A 21,718-nucleotide genomic window follows, 5' to 3' on the forward strand; every position below is an offset into this window, starting at 1 on the left:
TGTTGTGATGATGACACAGTACAGTATATTAGGGATATACTAGATAATCTGTTTCCAAGTGTGTGTTCATATAGGTAGACAGACAATGCTCTAGTCTAGTGGATATAGATAGCTACTAGTTTAGTAAACACGAACAGAGCACACCCATTCATGTTATTATGACACATACTTAATAGTCTTGTTAGTGTTTCCTCATATGGGAAGTAATAAATGCTGTGTTATGAGTTCACGTTGATATGATTGAGTGTCCTGGGAAGAGCAATAATGTATGAATGATGTTATGTGGTGTGGATAGGGTATACTGTATGTACAGTCCGTTGGTAAGTAGGGAGGTTGGCTGCAGCTCCAGCATGGTAAAGCATCCATGTGTTCCCTGTGTTACAGGGACACCACAGAAGAAGTCAGGATTAAGAAGACAGTGGATGCATGGATCAACGCCCTGAGTAAGGATATCCAGGTGAGTCGGTCAGAAGGTCACCTTGAGTAATTTCAGTTGGTTTGTTCCAACTGCCATTTTGTTTTTGGTCCAGTTGGATCAGCATATATTGCACAACATTCATTTCCATTTGAATAATGCTAGATCAAAGCATCTTATGAACACCCCATAAGATATTACATTACATTGACATTACTCTAAGTAAAATGCCAGAGTTGTATGCGATCCAGAAAACTAGCTAAGTGTAATATATTTTTTAAAGTCAAGTATTTCAACTTATTTTCAACCCTTAGTCCTCCTCTGAGAGATCTAAATAATCCATGCAATTTGGTTTAAATGCTCCATGCTGTTTGAAAGTAAATATCTCGGCCACAAAAGCCAGGTGGGACTGAGTTCAGCCGCCCTTTTTATAGGCTTTGCAGCAGAGTGAGAATTCCAACTTCTGCTCTTTTTTACTAGTTTCGAAAATTGCGTTCTGGCACAGCTGAGAATTGATTCAAACTAGGAGTTGATGGTAGGTTCACAATTTCACTGTGGTAGAAGAAGAGCAATGCTCCATAAAAATAAGAGCGTTTGAGCAGCGGTAAAGGCTGCTGGCTGTGCCAAATGAATGTCCCCAAGCTTTCAGGTCCTCAAGTCCAAATATCTATATAATTCATCTGCTGAAACTGAATACATTTGTTTCAATTAAGCTCATGGTATGCGTCCTAAATGGCACACTATTCCCTATATAGTGCACTACTTTTGTAGTGCTTTATAAAGGGAATAGGGTGCAATTGTGTCTCACGGCTGGACGAAAACACTGTCTGTTGTCTATTACTTGTCTATAGCATCTGAATCCATCGTCTTTGTGAGAGAGTTTCAGTCTTAGCTGAAGAAGACAATTACCATTTCTGACGAATGACTATCCCAAGATATATCACTAAATGCTGTCCTCAAGTAAATCCGGCATTGCTTGTTTGTTTTTTGCAGGCCGATATTACAAAAGAACACCTTGTTGCTCAGATGAGAGCTAAAGACAAAGTCAAAGAGTCTACTGCTGCTGCCGTGTTACTCCAGAAAGACAGAGGGACCAAGAAGGACATCATCACCTCCAGGCTTAATGATGTGAAGAGCAGGATTCAGACTGGTGGACCTCGAACAGCAGGAAGTAAGCCCAGTCAGAGAGCAGCCAGAGGACAGACAGAAAGCACTGAGGAGCTGATCAACAAGTGCAAACATACCACTGGCCCCAATGTGAGGCTGAGACCATCTCCATCTCAACAGGCGGTGAGCAACATGACAGCACTGAACATACACTCTATTCACTATATAGTGCACTACTTTTGACCAGGGCCCTGGTCAAAAGTAGTGCACTATATAGGGAATGGGGTGTCATTTCGGACAAAGACGACTGTTGCCCTCCCAGCTCTCAGCCTCTCAGCTCTCAGCCTCTCAGCTCAACCCAATAAATTCAGCCCATGACAGCACTGAACCATACACCCCCTTCATTTCACTAATCAACAGACAATTAGCAATCACAGCCCGTATCTGGACTGTCTCGTTGAACATAACTTTTCTGAAACCCTGTATTTATTTATGTAATCTATTTCTGCTTTTAGTGTTGACTGACTTATCGACGGGACCCAAACAACAAAGTGGTCACACCACTCCGTCACGTCTTGCTAATCTTCCCATCTGGATACAAACACGGCGTTTCTGAAGCTTCCGCCACGTCTATTTAACTAAATGCGGTTTTCTAACTGCCCATATGTTTCCTCCCACATTGATAAGAAGCACAACACCTAAACCAGACAAAGGACAAGCCTGCTTATCTCCAAGCTGCATACCTTTTTTGCTTAATGGGCCGACCGTGTTGCCATGAGCCCAAGAACAGCATACAGAACCTAGCAACCAGGACAGTGCTTAGTTTAGTTTACCCCTGTGTCTGGTCTATCCACTTTCAAGTTACAGTTTCAATTTTTTTTGGTCACATGCACAGCATACAGCAGGTGTAAAACATTATAGTTACATGCTTAACTTACAAGCTCTTTCCCAACAATGCCCAATAAAGGTAGGAATATAGATAAGCAATATAGCATGTGAAATGCCAGAGAAGAAGAAAATAAACAAGATAATGCAGTTATACAGGTCTTCTATACAGGTCCGTGCAGTATCCATGCCTGTTACTTTGTGTACAAACCTGTTAGGGTTTCTCTTTATTACTCAAACACAGGAAGCCACACAGACAGCACTTCAGATATAAGGTTGAACGTCCAACAGAAAATAGCTTGAGGCTGAGAAAAACATCACTCAGTACAAGAATCAGTGGCGCTGAAGTGCAGAAAGTACCTTCATCGGTTACACACACACACACAGTAGTGTAGTAGTGTTTGACAGTGTATTCCTCTTATTACAGAGTCAATGTGGAGAGATGAAGTCAGACCAAGGTGGAGAGGAGTATTTGGTGAAACTGTATGGGAAGGCTCTGTACGAAGGCAATCGGAGGACACTGAAGAAAGGGCCCTATCTCCGATTCAACTCTCCCTCCCCAAAGTCCAAAGCCCCGCGGCCAAGAGTGGTAGAGAGTGTGAGAGGTGAGTGGCTCACCAGAGATCTCAACAGGCTTATGTTTTCCCACAGTTGTTCATGTGACGTGTTCTCTCTCTCTTTCTTTAGCACTTAATCACACACTCTCTCCTTCTCTCTCCTCTCTCTCTCTCTCTCTCTCTCTCTCTCTCTCTCTCTCTCGCCTCTCTCACCTCCCTCCCGCCCTCCAGGGGTGAAGATGAAGTCATCTAAGACCCAGACCAGTCTCCCCCATGGACAGTCAGTCTCCTCTCCTCTGTACCCGGCTGTACCCAGTGAACCTAAGTACATCTTCAGCCCGACCCGTGGGGGAACCCAGTACCACCCTGGGACCTCGCTGGAGGGGTACCTCATCCCCATGGCCATCCCACTGGGTGAGACTGGACTCTACTTGGGGCTGATATACCCTTTTTACACTACCGTTCCGACCCTTACTGTGCTGACTCGGACTCCGATTCCAATTTTCCCATTGGAAGCTAGCTAACACAACTCTCTTGTTGATATCGGTCTTATTTTCACGCCTCTCTTTACTGTTTGTTGGCTTCGCCTCAAAGGCCATCTAGCTCCTCACTGCAATTAAATGGCTCCCGGACGGACCTATTATAGGAGTGTGGTGCCTCACAGTGCGTGGTGTGCCACTCTGTTCATCTCCGTCCTCTCTCAGCTGAAAGGTCACTGGATTGTGACACAGAACAAACACACACACACCAAACACACACACAAACTGGCACAAAGTAATGTTGAGGGGAGAGGAGGAATCTAAATGACTTAATTAGTATTACAATGAAGCTTCTCAGTCTAAAGCTTAATTATAGCTTCTTCTCCCTCTCTCTAATTCCAAAGCTCTATTTGAATAAACTACAGGTAGAACCTGGCTCTCTCATTTTTTGAGGAGCTGCATCTGATTGACTACTTTCTCAAAAGTAATTTAGCTTATTAAAATCTTTTGGGATAGCGAGTGTTTTGAAATGATACAAGATAGCATTTTCCTTTTCTTGAATGATAATGACCTCATCTAAACTTCTCGAAACATTTGTTGAATTTGTATCATTATTTTGAGAAATATGTTTATTTTATTTTAGCTTCAAAACGTATGATTATATCCTCTCTGAAATATCAGCACCTCCACACACAAAAAGCTAAATGAGCAATTCTGATAGGAACTACAGTAATAACCTGTAATTGGCCAGCAGCCGAGTAAAATTAATGATGCGTCGTATCCGAAATGGAATCAAATAGAATTAAATCAAATATTTTTGTTCAAACAGCGGGAGGTCATTTGTCTCTTGTCTGCTTTGTTGACCTCAAGTGCTGGTGGGTTTTTTCAGACAGAGAGAACAAAAGAAATCCGGTAATAGCATCTGCAATGCGGTGTCTCTCTCATTACTGTGTTTGAGAGAGGGAGAAGTTCCTTTACTCTCTAATACAGACTCATTCTCATTTGTTAGTGGGACACACACACACTTGTTAGTGTTGGGGCTTATTTGGGAGTGTCTTGATGGTTCCCTCTCAAGGACAATAAAGGCCAATTTATCAGTGTGTCTGTCTGCATGGGGGTTTGGCAGATTCCTACCACCGCAGCATTGTAATGCAGTCCCATAGTAAAACTGTCTAGCTGTAATGCAGTCTAAAATCTGAATCTATAAGTCTGGGGAGTGGCTAATTCTGATAATTACTTTCTCCTATAGCAGCACATAATCAATATTATACATGTGTACTACATGCAACTCCCTAGTTAAACACAATTAACTTTCTTATAGTGTTTCTATATCCATGGTATCACCATATCTATGTAGGACTTCCTATTTCAGATGTAGGTGTATCATTTGAATGCTCTTGGCGGCATTGAGACGGTGAACCCAGTGCAGCCAGTCAGAGTAGAGTACCCTGTACGTACCATGTAGGGATCCTGCCTAACTAAGGCTTTTTTTCTCCCAATTTTTTTGGGGCGGATTTTGTTTATAGATTTTATTGTTTTCAGGATTGTATTGTTTACAGTCGGAAGGTAGAGAGGGAGACCGAGAGTAGGGACAGAGGGCAAGTGTGGTCTGGAGTCTACAGCACTACCACTAGACCAGACTCTGCCACTCCTAAATAACTCATCCTGAGATTAAAGTAGACCATGAATAACTGATGAGGATGGTAACTTAGTATGTCTGGAAGGGGCTAGGACTGGGAGAGCAGAGCAGAGCAGTCGGTCTGAGTGTGTGTGTGTGTTAGCTAGTCAGAGACCGTGTGTCACGTTGTGAGGGTATAGATTAGAGCTGGCCTAATTCTTCTTCTCTGGCTGTGAATCCCCGGGGAGGGTGGAGGCCTCCAGGAGCCTGCCAACCCTTTCATCTGCTGCAGATGCTCCCACTCCCACTCTCACTCCCTCCGACACACAGAGGCACAGCTCAGGACAGCCAGCTAGCGCGCTCTCTCTCTCTCTCTCTCTCTCTATTTCTCTCTCTCACTCTCTCTCTCACACACACACACACTTAACACAATTAACACTGCAGGGCAGTTTGCCCTCCCCTGCAAGCCTGTTTTAGGAAGTTGTGCAAGAAGAAGTTTCTGGGATTTGCAGTCAAGGTGTAAAAGAAGTAGCCTCATCCCATTGTGTATGTGCTGTGCTGGAGACAAGTCTTCTATCAGAGTGGTTGGTCAGACACATTGGAATCTGTGTGCTGCTTTTCTTACTCGTGAACCCCGTAGTGTATCTCTGTACAGCAGCAAGGCCACACTTCCCTACAATCACTCCACACACTGAGTTCTTTGTTTCCCATCTCGTGCATGTTGTTGGTCACTGGGTTTGAATACCAACATTCTGCCTCAGTTCATCTGTTCCTTGTTTCTCATTATCTGTTATTTTGGCTTTGTGCTCCTTCCAGTTCTATTTAAATTCAGCCAGTCTTGGGACGAGGAGGACGACTGCAAATTAGCTGGGATGGTTTTCCTATACTGCCAGCCGTTACACAACCGACCAAACCTTCCCACGTGTTTTCCATAAAAAATACTTGCGCATTCCAAATGATTCAGAGCCACTAGCTCTGAATTAACTAACAAAAAAAGAAGCCACCCTTTTGGATGTCCTTCAGCCAAATGATGGAAATCATAAAGCTTATGTTTCCCCAGCTACGGGCTCAGGGCTGGATAAACAGCTTTCTGTAGTCCGCTCTGCTCTGAGCAGATTTAGGTTAATGTAATCCTGTGTGTTACATTACGGTGGTGGTGGTTGGGGTGGACTGCATGTCCACGTCTCTTAATAACTTAATAGGAGGAACTCATCAACAGAAGCCTTCACCAACGAGTCCAATAACAAATTATACAACCTAACTACACTCTGTCTGAACTTATTAGCTAGCTAGTTTTCCCCCAACTCCTCCTCACCAAACAGATGCCAATCTTTGCGAGCGCCGAGCAGAGCGGGTAGAGTGGGCAGCGTCCCAGGTTGGCAGATGTGTGGAGGACAAAAGAGTGATGCATGAGAGTTATTATTTAGGGTGTCGTTTACAGCCCTCCTCCTCCCACAACGAAACAGAACAGCAGCTCAGGAGAAATAAGAGCCAGGTGTGCTCACTGTGTTTGGTGCTTTCCACCGGCAGAGAGAGCCAGCCGTGGGAGGAGAGCAGCTCTCCTGTTAGTACGCCCAGCACGTAATGCTCTTCACTGTTCACTACCCCATGTTGTGTAAATACGGTTGAGATATTATCTGCTCTGCACCAAGGGGATATACTCTATGAGCTGAACGGGAGAGACAGAGAGTGGAGGGGAGAGAGGGAGAGAGAGAGACGTACCCCTCTCTCTGCTCAAGTGCATCTAGCTGTGATATTATAGCCCCCCTTTGCATGTATCATCATGCGCTAGTACCTGAAACAATAAGCAACTGCTTTTTTTCCCTTGGTGACTTTTCTTTTACGATAGCTCAGTGCCATGATATAACCAACCACCAGTGTTTATTAGTATTGCCTAGACACTTACCAGTAAATACCTCTTCAGCATACTATATTAGTTTGATGTTAGTGTCTGCTGTCTCTGTGTTTTGTGTGTCTAATTGAGTCAGTATTTGACAAGTCTTCCTCTCTCTACTTCCAGGCCAGCCCAGAGTGGATGGATTGGCCCCGCAGCCCTCCCGTGTCCTCATCAGTGACCGGCCAGTGATGGTGACCACCTCCATGCCCCCGTCCCCACCCAGACCGGCCCCTGCCCCCCGCAAACCCACTGTGGCCATCCTAGAGGTGGTGTCTGGTCCTAGGAGAAGACAACCACAGCTCCAAGTGCAAGTAAGGGTAGCCTCATCAGTCAGCCTCAATATCTGCCTGGTTGTGGACGATCATCCCAAATGTAATGGCATCGTTGTGTGGACTGTGTAGTCTATATTTTAATCATGCATCTGAAATCTCTCTCTGGATGCATCAGGTTCAGCCCAGTGTGAATATCGAACCCCTCACGCCAACTCCAACCCCCAGCCTGAGCCCAGCTCCCTTTCCATCAGCACCACCTCCTCCTGCTGCTGTCCTATCTCCAGACATACCGGTACAGTACAGTAACACCCCAATGACATGCGTCAACTCAATTTGAAATGTGCCGTACTTTTCTCCCCCCACCCACCCCCTAGCCACCCCCTAGCCACCCCCTAGCCAGCTACATGAAGGCCCAATATTATGCAGTAATGGGCTCAGCCTCAAAAACATCCATCAATCAGCATCTAGACCAGGCCAGTGAAACGTGTGGTTGTACTACGGTGTGCAGCCAGGACTGCACTCAGCCAGGACTGCACTCAGCCAGGACTGCACTCAGCCCTCCTGTGTGTCTGGCTCAGCCCTCCTTTCCACACTCCCCAGGACAAAAGACGACCCCCTGCTTGCCCCTGCCCCCAGACCGGGACTCCCTTCTTGCTGAGTCCACAGACTGGGGTACAAAAGGAGCATTGAGTGAGAGGTGTAACAGTATCCGTATGGGAGTGGTCCCAGGGCTGGGGCTGGGGTTGGGGTTGTCCGTGCCTGCCGTGATGCCTGCTCTGTTCTGTAGACACCAGTGTTTCTTGCCTGCTAACGTTTCCACAGGAGCGTCCCAAATGGCACCCTCTTCCCTATGTAGAGCTCTACTTTTGACCAGAGCCCTATACACTATATAGGGAATAGGTTGCCATTTGGGACACACGACAGTCTCTCCCAGACTGTGTGATTCATGACGCCGCTAGCCTTCCTCAGTAATGTTTCCATGCTGGACTGGCTGTGATGTGTGTTGTGGGCAGAGGGCCTATAATGTCTCCCATATAGCAGCTGGTGGCAGACCATTCAGGGGATATACTGTAGTTGGCTGTTTGGCCATCTGAGCTTGGCCCTGCTCCAGACCACGGGGGCTGCTGATGGCTTATAGGAGACATTCATTTGCTGGGTTTTTCTCTTCATGCAGCACAGCACATTTTTTGCAATGAGATGTGTGTGTGTGCAATGGTGTGTTGCTTCCACGTAAGTATTTATATCATGTCTGCATGGAGTGAGTGTGTGTGGAAGTGAATGTATAATACAACTCACAGGAGGCTGGTGGCACCTTAATTGGGGAGGACGGGCTCGTGGTAAAGGCTAGAGCGGAGTAGGTGGAATGGTATCAAATACACCAAACACATGGTTTCCAGGTCTTTGATGCCATTCTATTTGCTCCGTTCCATCCATTATTATGAGTCGTCCTCTACTCGGCAGCCTCCACTGTTAAGTTTGTGGTGGAGCCTGCCAGGCTGCAGTGCTGCTCACACTTAAAGGCCCCGGCCACTCACTCTCTCTTACAAATTCAACTCTGCACCAGTCAGGTAGGCACACATGGTTGCCTGGCAACGGATGTGGGTTATCAATCTCTGTGCTTGCACTGGGAGTCAGTCGATGCGAGGACAAAGCAGTGATGTAGAGCTATGGCTGATGCCTGACTGCTATGGCTGATGCCTGACTGCTATGGCTGATGCCTGACTGCTATGGCTGATGCCTGACTGCTATGGCTGATGCCTGACTGCTGCAATGAGCCTCATTCCTAGCCAACATCCTTCCTCCTCCTCACAATACTGCTTCAGTCACATACCAGTTATGCTGATTGCAGCTTTGGTTATGTCCTAGAATTGCTGAAAGATTCCCGGAGTCTGCTATCCAGTTTTCGCTGGTGGGCTAAATGTGTTCTCATTCCTATCACCCTCCTGGCAGTAATGTCTTTGTCATAAGCACTCCTTCAGTTGAGTCATGTCTTGCTATGTACTTGATATTCTAGCATTCCACACTGTCTGAGGGCTACTTTCGAGAGATTAAAAATGTCTGTTCCGCTCCGCTGTTCTTTGGTTATCTGTTTAGTTTAGAACACTGTAGGCCTGTATTTGTTATTTTTCTATGAACTCTAGCATCCTGAGCAGTCGAGTGTGTATTTTAAGTGTGTGCGCGTTTGTGTAACACATTTTGCTATTTTTCTTCCTCCATCTCACTGAAGTAGTGAATCACCTGGCCAATATTGGCCTGATCTGTACGGTCCATCTCTCACCCCATCCCCCATCCCTTTCTTTTCTGACTCTTTCTCTCTCACCACCTCTCTCGCCCTCACTCTCCCTCTAGTCTCCCCCTCTCTCTCTCTCGCCCTGTGCTGACTGAGTGGAATGATAATGTGTTGGTGTGGTTCTGTGCCTCTCTCTCTGCAACACTCTGCCCTCCAAGTCCTGGAGCTTTATCTGCAGCCGCAGTCCACAACAAACACTGCAGCTCTCAGTTCTCTAACACTCACTCCTCTACCGCCACAGATGGCCCAATACAACACAGACGGCCCAATACAACACAGACGGCCCAATACAACACAGACGGCCCAATACAACACAGACAACACAGCACATAAATAGTTGCACTGGTAACAAACAAACTCAGCATTAGCACAATGGTTTTCTTTTTAATGACCAAATTCCTTACCAGGTAGCCTAATAGCACCTCTCAATCAAATGGTGTCAGTCTGTTCAAAGTCAACCTTCTACTACTTGGTATATTACTGGCATGCTGCAAGGGGAGTCAATGGGAAATTAATCAAGTGTTTGAACCAAGCATGTTTTTGTGTGTGTTTACCACAGCAACTAGTGCATATGTCCCATGTATCACAGGACTCTCAATCAGTCTTGGCAGTGTTTTCTGTTGAATACAGAGGCTTGGCTTCCCTGTAACCCTGTGCTGTGTGGGACAGTATGTGAATAAACCCGGCCCAACACTGTGGTTTCAGTCTGAGACAGGGTGAGGTCATTAAACTAATGTATTCAACTTTCCAACTTGATTCATGGCCCTCTCAGACCACACTACATGAGGTGAGTGCACTGTATGTAGGGAACAATCATGAACACTGCTGAATGGTGCTAGTATTGTTGCCTCCTGCTACCATGCTGAAATAAATCATTGAGCTTGGAGAAGAGTTGTATTTTTCCTATTATAGATTCACCATTTGGAGGGGCGGCCCATTGTGTTGGATTGATTGGTTGTACTTTATAAATAAAAAGCAGGATGAATTGAACTCGCTTCATAATTGACTCTCTCTCCCAGGGTGTTGTTTATTGTTTACGGTCAATAGCCATACACAAATCTTAGAATGTCACCACAACCCTATCAATAATAATTGGTTTTCCAGGCATTTGTCATCTTCTAGCATGAACTGCAGGTCTGCCATAGCTGGGGGAAATGAGTGCTAATTCTCTTTTTGCCCCCATAGTTAGACACGGGTTAAATAAGGAATATAATCTATCCATCCTCTTATTGCAGAGTGTGGAGGAAACGCATGATGATGAGGAGAGTGTTTTCCCAGGAACACATTTCCTGGAGGTTGCTGACATTGCCCAGGTAGAGTCCATTAGAAAATCCATTTGCGCGTCTGTCTCTGTGCGTGCGTGACCAGTCCTGAGTGTGTGGGAAGTATGTAGCCTCTGAGTCACCGGCTCAAGGGCATCAAGAAATCAGGTCCGCTGCTTCCAACACTTTTAACCCCTCCTTCTCCCTTGACGTTCACCCCATTGGAAGGCTGATTGAAATATTGTAAAAGGAATAGATTATTATCTGATTTTCATACAGCGTGTCACCTTTGCATGCCAATGAGATAGCGATAATCAGAGCAGTGCCACAGAGCTTTTTGAGTTTCTCCTCACTTCTACGCATCTAAAAAATAAAATAAAATAAAACATTTTCTAATCATCATAAATGGATGTTAATTTAATTAAATCTCTCGTCAATAATAGGCCTACGTTTTTTCACCATCTATTGTAATGGCTGTTGTATGTTCTCTTCTTTGTTTGATGCACCGTCTTTCTTTAGCAGCCCTCCACAGTGGCTTCGCTAGGAATTTGTATATTATGTAAACATACATCCCCTCAATCAGCAAATCCACACAAAGCCATAAGCTTTCCATATTCACCGCTAACAAGCATCCAAAGCAGCACTGCAGCAAATCGGCCATTAAGGCAGGTTCCTCGCGGTCATACAAGGGCAAATAGTTAGTTAACATAGAAATGCTCCTGCTGTCATGATTGTGTAAGGAGGCTTAGGAGAACAACAGGCTTCATAGCTGTCAGAAAGAAAGAAAGATATTGGAATAAAAAAGGGGTTTGAATTTAAGAACATCTCTATGGTTCCACAGTGCCCTCTTTTGGTCGGGAAGTGAACTACATTCTCAGACAAGGCCGATTGAAATGTAGCTTTGTGTGGATTTGATATGCAATGGAAATAATGTTAGGAGAGGGGATGGCAGAGGAGAGGGAGTTTTACATATGGTAGAAAATTGTGTCCCAAATGGCACCATATTTTCTACATAGTGCACTACTTTTGACCAGAGCCCTACATAGTGAGTATGGTGCCATTTGGGATGGGGAAGTAGAGTTCAGTTGCTGCCTGATGCTGTCTTAGTTACTCAGTCCTCCCTCTCATTGTTTCAAATGGTGGTAATTTGGATCAGAGATATTGTTCCAATAAGTAACGCACACATTTCCAAAACAGTTAAAGCTGTAAAAGTTTTAATTTGATCTGGAACAATTGCCCATAATTAAGCTATTTTTTAAAATTGCAATCTTTCCCTACAGTCCCTCTTTAACGTCTCCCAACAACCTAATAAAGTGTTGTGTTTTTAAAACTCCATCAAAACAATGCATCCAGTCCAAAAAAGAGAGGTCATGAAACACGGGCTGACTCTGTTGTGTTTCACAACCCTGTATAGACGCCAGCTACTAGAGTGTCCCCACTTCCAAACGCCTCAGCCCTAACAGTATTTAGCTATTTATTTATTTAAATGTTTTGACGAAGCAGAAACCTTCAAACAGTATCCTTTTGGCAGGCAAACCCCACTTTCCCTCTCTCGTCTCTCTCTCTCTTTCTCTCTCGTTCTCTCTCTCTCTCTCTCTCTCTCTCTCTCTCTCTCTCTCTCTCTCTCTCTCTCTCTCTCTCTCTCTCTCTCTCTCTCTCTCTCTCTCTCGCCACTGGAAATGAGATAGAAGAGCCAGCTTGACGCAGCCTTCCCTGTCTTTACTGCCAAAGAATCTGAAAGTAATGCAAACCAGTGACCTAAACGGACACCATAAAGCCAGAGCAAAGAATCTAAAACCCCAAATCACATTTTCGTCTTAACCTTTCGGGCCTCCAATCCTACTACTAGTGTATCCATCTAGCGTTCCCCACCCATCTTTTTCCTACAATTAAAATGTATTTTTCCATCAGGATCCAGAGGAGGAGGCGGAGGAGCTCCATAATGGTCCTATAGAACTCAACGGTCTGGCCTCTCCTCCTACTGCAATGTACCATGGCCCTTTGTTCCCCTGCTACCCTGCAGAGCCCTTACCAGCCCCAGACCCTGTCCTCAGCTCCATCCAACACAGAGAGACCCTGGAGAACAGGCTGGTTGACTGGTGAGGAGGATAGCATTATGTCACGCAGTGGAGCTGAACACAGTTTTGAATGCAGAATACACAAGCCACATTCCAATATCCCTACTGGTGTACTACTTGGAATACCAAATTCATGCCAACAGGCAATGTAGAGTTCACGATCAACATAAAGGGAGATAGTTAGAAGTAACTGGTTTGTTTGTTCAGGGTGGAGCAGCAGCTGATGGCCAGGATGATCTCAGAGATGTACCAACCCCCTCTAGCTGACCCCGCCCAGAACCAGAGCCCTTCCCACTCCGAGCCAGAGGACAGTGCTACCTCTGACATCGGTGAGAACTGGGACTGGTTACATTGTATACTGTACCTTAATCGCATGATGACCCTTAACCCGACTCCCTTACAGCACTAGTTCGATGTGGCTAACTTGTCATGCTAACCCTTACTGTAACTTGCCACATATTCATGATGATGAAAAATGCATCATATGATGCAAAACGCTTCATCCTGATGATGTGGCAAGTTACAATTTGCTTTTTGAATATCTTGTATCTTGAAAACTTTATTGCTGACATGTAAAACATTTTTAGACTGTATCAACAGGGGGCAGGTAGCTTAGTGGTTAAGAGCGTTGTGCCAGTAACCGAAAGGTTGCTGGTTCTAATCCCCGAGCCAACTAGGTGAAAAATCTGTCGATGTGCCCTTGAGCTAGGCACTTAACCCTAATTGCTCCTGTAAGTCGCTCTGGATAAGAGCGTCTGCTAAATGACTAAAATGTAAATGTAAATGTAAACTAATGAACAAAAATGCCAAAAGATAGTTTTTGAGTGGATTATTCCTTTAATCCCAAGGTCTAGTCCTGGTCGTTTCAACCCCAGCCAGCAATGATGCATTACAGCATAGCTGTGTCCTGGAAGATTCTGGTAGCCACTTTCCTCAGGGAATTTGTGTGTGGGGCTATGTGGTACAGGGACTGTGTCAGTGGGGCTCTGTGGTAGCATTGTGAGTGCTGTTGACCTTCCAATGACATGTTAAACACTACTTAAAGCTCAACGGCTTTGTCAAGCCACCAACCACAATCCTCATGTTCAGGAATTCCAAAATGTCCCTCAGGCTTTTAAATAATGAGCTCAAATGGGGTTCATATACATGCTGAGATATTGACTGACATTTAAACCGAATAGATTAACTATACATCATTTCCTTGGTTCAAGTAGCTGACCTTCCTTTGGTGTTGAACCAGAGCAATGTAGCTGGGCTGTTTATAACTCCATGCATTTTACGTTTACATTTGACATTTTAGTCATTTAGCAGACGCTCTTATCCAGAGCGACTTACAGTTAGTGCATTCATCTTAAGATAGCTAGGTGGGACAACCACATATCACAGGCATAGAAAGTAGATTTTTCCTCAATAACGTAGTTATCAGTAGAGTAAGAGCTAGAAGGGAGAAGAGCTTAGACTGGGCTGAGTGGGAGCTGCCCTCCCGTAGGGGTGGGAGGGCCAAGAGACCTGAGGTGGCAGAACGGAGTGCTCTGGTTGGGGGGTAGGGTTTGAGCAAAGCCTGAAGGTAGGGAGGGGCAGTTCCTCTTGCTGCTCTGTAGGTAAGCCCAATGGTCTTGCAGTGGATGCGAGATTCGACTGGAAGCCAGTGGAGTGTGCGGAGGAGCGGGGTGAGATGAGAGAACATGCCTCATTGAAATGTATGCCTCATGGTTTCTTTGAGTGCGAGCTGTCTGTCGTGAAGGAAAAAGACATGTCGAAGCCCAATACGATAATACCGTTTCTCATTAAATCATTGATTTCTCTTTCTCATTTCTCGGCTCTGCTTCTCCTTGCCCGCCGCTGCTACGGATTGCAGTCAGAACACCTAAGCGAGGCAGTGGCAGCAAAGTTAGCGGGCCATTGATTCAGGGTGTATCCCAAATGGCACCCTATTCCCTTTATAGTGCACCCTTTATACTGCGCTATATAGGTAATAGGGTGCCATTTGGGATGTTGCCTCACACTCTCATCTAGTAGAAAGATCAATGATGTATCACATTTGCAGATGAGGCCTCCAGTCAGTGATCACTGGAGGGTTGTCAGCACTTTTTCCACTGCTACTTCCCTCTAGACAGAACAGTAAGAAGAATGAGGGGAATACTGCTGGGGTTCTTTCGTGCAATATAAACCCAGCTATTGGATGTGAACTATTCTTTAAAAAATGTGTTACAATTATCTAGTATGTGAAGATGGGTATACCAGAATAGTAGATGTTCAGTAGTGAGAATCCATTTTGAAACTTTGTGTCTGTCCAATAAGAACACAGATTTAGGTTTTCTGTTGCAAAATGCTCTGCTACGATGTGCCCTACTGAACATACCCCTGTGGTTCCAGTGGAGGCTGCGGGTGGAGAGGGCCTACAGCTGTTTGTGGATGCCAGTGTTCCTGTGGACACAGAGCTGATCAGACAGTATGTGAACGAGGCGCTGGCAGAGACCATAGCCCTGATGCTGGGACAGAGAGAGGGACAGGAGAGACCTGTAGCACCAGCCAAGCCTCAGGATCTTCCGCCACAGGAGGTACTGTGTACTGTCAATCAATCAAGAAATCAGTCTTTACTGTATTAATCTGGACATTTGTTGTGCAATGTGAACAATATATATATATTTTGAAATAGTATTTCTAATCTAACATTTACACTGAGTTATTTGTTCCTTTTTATACAGTGTTTTATTGTATTTGTATTCTTTCTTTCCACATCGTGTTGCTGTTGTAGGAGCCCTTGGTGCCAACCCCAGTGCCCACCCCAGAGCCCATTATTAGTCCTGGGCCCCCCAGCAGAGGCCTGTCACCCCTTGCCACCCCACAGGCTTCAGAGCAGGGGACCCCCCTTCAGTCACCCAGAGAGCCCCAGCCTCCGGAGCCCCACACCTCTACACCTGCAGGTCTGATGACATAGTTACTGTATCTCCATTACACAATCATACTCTGCGGACCCCTTCTGCAGTCCATAGTATTAGTAATTGAGTGGTCCATGACTAGGGACCAGAGCTTTTCATGGTCATGTGACCTGATAAGGGAAAACTCAGGGCCCTAGTTATAGGCAAGGACCTAGAGTTTTTCTTGTGCAGGTCACGTGGTCAGGAAAAACTTGGGCCTATCCATGATAGATTGACCCCCAGTCGATCCAATGAGATGCTGAACATTTCTGTTCCACTTTGATCTCAGACCCGGAGCTAATAGTGACCCCCGTCACCACTCCAGCCCCCTCTCTCCTGGTGGTGTCTCCACCCTCTGGCCCTGCCGGACCCTGGGGAGAGGCATCGCTGCCCCTGGCTGAGGAGCAACCCCACAGCCCTGCAGAGGAGCAGGAGGAGCACAACAAGCCACTGTGAGTCTGTCTGTCTGTCTGCTGATTCTACTGTCCGTTTGTCTGACTGAACGTCTGTCTGCCAGCCTATCTGTCTGTCTTTCTGAATGGTGGAACTGCGTGGGGACCTCCCTCAGAAGACAATGAGGGTACATAGTGGATAGTGTAGGATGTACTGCTTGGTGTGGTTGTATTGTACCACAGCTCCCCCTGCTGTCAGGAGATTACAATGCAGTTAGAGTTACAAAGATAGCACACAGGCATGTAACATAGATGGTTATTGGTTTTAACCTGACCGAGTACCACTAATCTCACCTTTCTCTCTCTCTCCCTCCCTCCCTCCGTCTTCTCTCTTTCTACAGAGTGATGTCAGTGGCTGAGGAGGAACCTGTCAGTGTGCCTCCAATCCCACCTGTAACCTCCAGCCCCCAGACCATGCTTCCCAGCTCCCCTACCCCACCACCCCCACCTCCACCTGGGCCTCAGACCCCCTCCTCTCCCTCCTCCTCCTCCTCGTCATCGTCGGAGAGTAGCAGCAGTGGCAGTAGTTCCACAGTCACTGGGACAGACACGGCTGCTAGACACATCTCAGAGGGAGAGCTGCTCCTCAGCTATAGCCAGGCGGCAGCAGCACGAGGTGAGATGGATCGACAACACACCTCAACACATACACACACACACACACACATCACTCAGACGTCAGGTGGTCTACAAAAGGCCATTCATTCCTAAGATTGTAAAATCCATAGTCATCATAGTGTGATTATTATCATGTCAAACCCATCGATGCCTTTTCATTTGTTTCCTTCCAGCCTTTGAGGAGGAAGGCTTCTATGTTCCCTATCTGATCAACAGCTTCTCCAGCTCCCTGCAGGAGGTCCAGGACATGGTGAGTGGCACAGTGTCCACTGCTTTTCTTTTACTAGCACTGACTGTTATTCCCTCCAGTCTAGCAATGACGATATGACGTGAAACCAAATGTGAAAATGGCTCCCATTCATAGCAAACATGCTAACCATTTATTTTCTGTGTCTCTCAGGATTACGACCCTCCCAGTGAGGGTCAGGTCAGGAGGCCTGTCATCCCGGCCTACCACGACCCCATCCTGTCTCTATTGGCTAAGATGGACCAGGGGGTCGCCACCCAGACACGCCCTGACCCGGAGGTAACTATCAGACTACGGCACTGCTCTGTACATACTGGAACCTTCTGTTGTCACTACTGTCCACAATTCTACTTGTAGTGAATACCTGTCTGATATTTTTCCTGTTGTGACATTATAATGCCTCTAGGTGGCAGGTTTTCCCCACTTGTCAATGCATGCCAAAATGTAAGGCGACCTTATTGTGTTTGTGCATAGCATTTATGCAAGGAAATACAATGTAAGCAAAAGCTTTGGCACAGTGTACATAAATACTGGGCAAGCAAACAGCCAAGGCATTAAGCCCTTGCAGTGCAGGGTCATGTTCAGAATGGCAGACCATAGTAAAATGTTTTGCAAAAGCTTAGTGAGCTGTGACTGCTGTGTCCCCCAATCCCCAGGGGTCCTGGGAGGAGGAGGGAGAGGAGGAGGGAGAGGTCAGCGAAGGCCAGAGACCCAGACTGCATCCTGCAGGGGAGAGGCTAGTGACTGGACACCCCCTCACTGTCCAGCCAAGGAACAGGACAGTGACCAGGACGGGGACAGAGCCTCACCCCAACACCAGACAGGGACGCATTTCCTCCCCAGGACAGCTCACCCTGCAGTCAGCAGGTAGAACTGGAACCACAAGTCAATGTTTCTCTTTCCATTCTACCTCTGTTCCACCTGCCTAAAGGAGTTTGGGGTATACATGTGTTGGATTCAAATGACAAAAGATGTTGCCTTTTTAAAACTCTGGACCAGAACCCACAAACGACAGGCTTAAGGCCGGACTTCTCTATCTCATTATCATAAAAGGATATGTGTATGAGGAGGGGGACTAGAGATGCAGGACAGCTGTAAGGGAACACAGGGAAGAGAAGAGGGGAGGAGAAAGAGAGGAGAGGGGGAATAGAGTTGTTGGCACCACAGAACAGCCACAGTGCTGATAGACTGAGTTATCCTCAGTCATAGGGGAAATCAGACAGCCTGGATTCTCCATCAGGCGCTGCTGGGAGCACAGAGAGGCCAGGCCAGGCCAGCGGAAACCACTGCTGCTGCCTCTTAGGGGGACTGTGTGTGTCTGTACGTCGCCTGCCTTCCAGATACAGTATGTAATAATGTAATACATTGAATTTATACAGGACTATTCTAGGACCCGAAGACGCTTTACAATACTACTAGAACACAGAACAAGAAATGACAAATAAAGACAAAAAGAAGTGGGATAAGGGTTCTTAAAAAGTTGATGATGATTCTCATGATATAGTGGTGATCATAACCATGTATGGCAGGGGAACTAGAGAGATTGTCCTACGTTTCCCAGTCCTGGTACGTTAACCATAATGTCCACTCTTAACTAGGTCTCTTCTCATAAAAACTCAGCACTTATCAGTGTTTGACACCCTGCATACTGGTGTGTCAGCTAATACAAATATCCAGTTTAGAGCTGGATGGAAAAGCGTGAAATTAATACTCTAATATTTACTTAGTGGTCGAAAAGCAACATGCGATTCTGTTACGGTTGTCGGTCACATGTTGTGAATGCTCCTCTGTGTTCACATGGCTCTTTAGACACTGTGTCTAAGTTATGCGTCCACTCAGACAGAAGAACCTCATAGCAGATTCCTAGCCTCTTCCTGTGTTGGCCAAAACCAATATTTACCCAACTCAAAATCAACTCGACCCACAGTAAAAAAAAAGCTCCAATGTTGCTTGGAGACCAGACCAGAGAGAAGGGGAGGGGGGGACCCTGCAATCCAAGCAGCAAAGACAGGACTATATTAATGACAGAGGAAGAACTCAAAGCAATTTTGTTTTCCACTCAAACTGGGGCTGGTTGGAACAGGGCCCAATGGACTATATAGGGTGCAATTTGGGATGCACACTATATTTAAGCAATAAGGCCTGAGGGGGTGTGGTATATGGCCAATATACCATAGCTAATGGCTGTTCTTAAGCACGACGCAACGCGGAGTACCTGGACACATCTCTTAGCCGTGGTATATTGGCCATATATCACAAACCACCGAGGTGCCTGATCGCTATTATAAACTGGTTACCAACGTAATTAGAGCAGTAAAAATAAGTGTTTTGTCATACCCATGGTATACATTCTGATATACCACGGCTTTCAGCCAATCAGCATTCAGGGCTCGAACCACCAGGTTTATAATTACATTTTAATCATTTAGGAGACACTCTTATCAAGAGCAATTAGGGTTAAGTGCCTTACTCAAGGGAACATCGACAGATTATTCACCTAGTCGGCTAAGGATTTCGAACCCAACGACCTTACAGTTACTGGCCCAACGCTCTTAACCGCTAGGCTATTTGTCCCCCCTAGGGCAGCTCTTGACACCAACAGACTGGGGACTCAATTACAAAATCACTGAGCTGACACAGAGCCTGTAAAACGGTTTGACAACCCCTTTGTTGTGGCTTATCCTGAAAAGCATCTCAAACCCCATGTTATGGCTAGAGAAACCATTGTTTGTGTGGCTTTGTGTCATCTGGTAACACTTTCACCCTGCAACGCCTTGTGTTTGGACGTGTGAGAGCATTTGAAACGACAGGGCTTCCTCTCCATTCGAGGCTGCGCTGCATGGGCACCAGTTATTGATGCAATAATTCATGAAATTCTAAATTATACTGTATATCTCTATTAGTGGGGAAATGATAGCTAGGCTTGGATAATAAAGAATGAAAGTGTGTGTGTTTCTACAGATGTTACAGACGCAACGAGCTTCCAGGACACTCAGCGGCCAGTTGACATCAGAGACCTGGATGTGGAGCCGGAGATGCCATATCAGCCTCCTCAGCCTGACACCTCAATGTCACCTCCACCGATGGAGGGCTCAGTCTCCCACAGTGCACCACAGGCAAGTGTTACACATTTATGCTGTACACAGCATCTGCTCTGACGCGCGCACGCACACACACACACATACACAGTCTTGCGCAGCTAACTTTGTGGGGACATACAATTCAGTCCCATTCAGAATCCTATTTTCCCTAACCCCTAAACCTAAGCCGTACCCTAACCTTAACCCTAACCCTAACCCTAACCTTAACCCAAAAACCTAACCTTAAACCTAAACCTAACCCTAGCTCCTAACCCTAACCCTAAAACTAACCCTATCTCCTAACCCTAATTCTAACCTTATCCTAAATCCCCTAGAAATAGCATTTGACCTTGTGGGGACAACAAAATGTCCCCAGTTGGTCAAATTTCTCTTGGTTTACTATTCTTGTGGGGACTTCTGGTCCCCACAAGTATAGTTAAACACGTCCACACACACACACACACACACACACACACACACACACACACACACACACACACACACACACACACACACACACACACACACACACACACACAGAGAGAGAGAGAGACCTGGCTCTTAGTCTTTCATACTGTGTTATTCTTGGCAGCTAGGTAGGTGAGGATAAGGTTCCACCATGTTGTGTTTCTGTTAAAGATATAGTTGATTTGAGGACACTTGCACAAGGGAAGAGTCTCTTTCAACAGCTGTAGTGAGGATGAGCCAATGTGCTGGGCACCCAAGATAAATGGCAGCCTAACCTCTTAGTATTGATAATCTTCTTGGATATCAACTTGGCTCATAGGACAATACAGAGAGTACAGCCATGCCTGTGGAGATGATTTGGACATGTACTGAGTCCCATATGAAGGATCAGGAGGATTTACTATTCCCTATTTAGTGCAATAGGGTGCTATTGAGGACGAGCCTTTATCTTCAATGAAACTGGTGCAGATGTCCTCCTGTGTGAATCATTGGCTGGCTGCAGCAGCCTTCATACAGTATTGTCTGGTGTTGTGTGTTGACAGTGACAAACGACAATCTCCACATGCGCCGAATACAACAGGTGTAGACTTTACTGGGAAATGCTTGCTTACTAGCCCTTCCCAATGATGCAGAGTTTCAAAAATATATATATAATAAACATACATCAATATAATGTCCTCCTTTTGTTTCCGCTATTCTGAACCAGAAAAGCAAAGTGGACTCTTTAGTTGTGTGTTGACACATGAAACACACTCATCAGTCGGGATACCAGATCTGAATGTAGCCTATGTGTGTGCTTGGGGATTACTCTTCCTAAATGGAGACATCGAAACAATGTGTTTGACTGTTGTTGTCCCATTGGCTTCCTCCTCTGCTTTCTGTTGTCATCTAATCTCCTTCGAATACAATCTCTACCCTATCTACATGTACATATTGTATGTGTTACAAAGTGCTTATACAGAAACCCAGCCTAAAACCCCAAAGAGCATGCAATGCACGGTGGCTAGGAAAAACTCCATAGAAAGGCAGGAACATAGGAAGAAACCTAGAGAGGAACCAGGCTCTGAACCAG

General features: G+C 45.8%; 1 protein-coding gene across 2 annotated transcripts in view; it reads left to right on the plus strand.

Annotated features, from left to right (window-relative positions):
- The window catches only part of kiaa0586 (KIAA0586 ortholog), a 107,839-nt gene that overhangs the window by 59,210 nt on the left and 26,911 nt on the right, over window positions 1–21,718 (plus strand). Inside the window, exons 13-29 of one of the 2 annotated variants that reach the window (XM_041848094.2) lie at window positions 385–457; window positions 1,409–1,705; window positions 2,835–3,012; window positions 3,196–3,378; window positions 7,082–7,269; window positions 7,406–7,522; window positions 10,756–10,833; window positions 12,694–12,881; window positions 13,068–13,189; window positions 15,237–15,421; window positions 15,619–15,787; window positions 16,071–16,233; window positions 16,575–16,849; window positions 17,025–17,101; window positions 17,252–17,377; window positions 17,755–17,965; window positions 20,060–20,214. In XM_041848094.2, the coding sequence (XP_041704028.2) occupies window positions 385–457; window positions 1,409–1,705; window positions 2,835–3,012; window positions 3,196–3,378; window positions 7,082–7,269; window positions 7,406–7,522; window positions 10,756–10,833; window positions 12,694–12,881; window positions 13,068–13,189; window positions 15,237–15,421; window positions 15,619–15,787; window positions 16,071–16,233; window positions 16,575–16,849; window positions 17,025–17,101; window positions 17,252–17,377; window positions 17,755–17,965; window positions 20,060–20,214 (2,785 nt within the window). The remainder of the gene's footprint in view (window positions 1–384; window positions 458–1,408; window positions 1,706–2,834; window positions 3,013–3,195; window positions 3,379–7,081; window positions 7,270–7,405; window positions 7,523–10,755; window positions 10,834–12,693; window positions 12,882–13,067; window positions 13,190–15,236; window positions 15,422–15,618; window positions 15,788–16,070; window positions 16,234–16,574; window positions 16,850–17,024; window positions 17,102–17,251; window positions 17,378–17,754; window positions 17,966–20,059; window positions 20,215–21,718) is intronic. The other variant, XM_041848095.2, reaches the window with a different exon arrangement.

The sequence above is a fragment of the Coregonus clupeaformis genome, chromosome 25, assembly GCF_020615455.1.
Source record: "Coregonus clupeaformis isolate EN_2021a chromosome 25, ASM2061545v1, whole genome shotgun sequence".
Classification (NCBI taxonomy): Eukaryota; Metazoa; Chordata; class Actinopteri; order Salmoniformes; family Salmonidae; genus Coregonus; species Coregonus clupeaformis.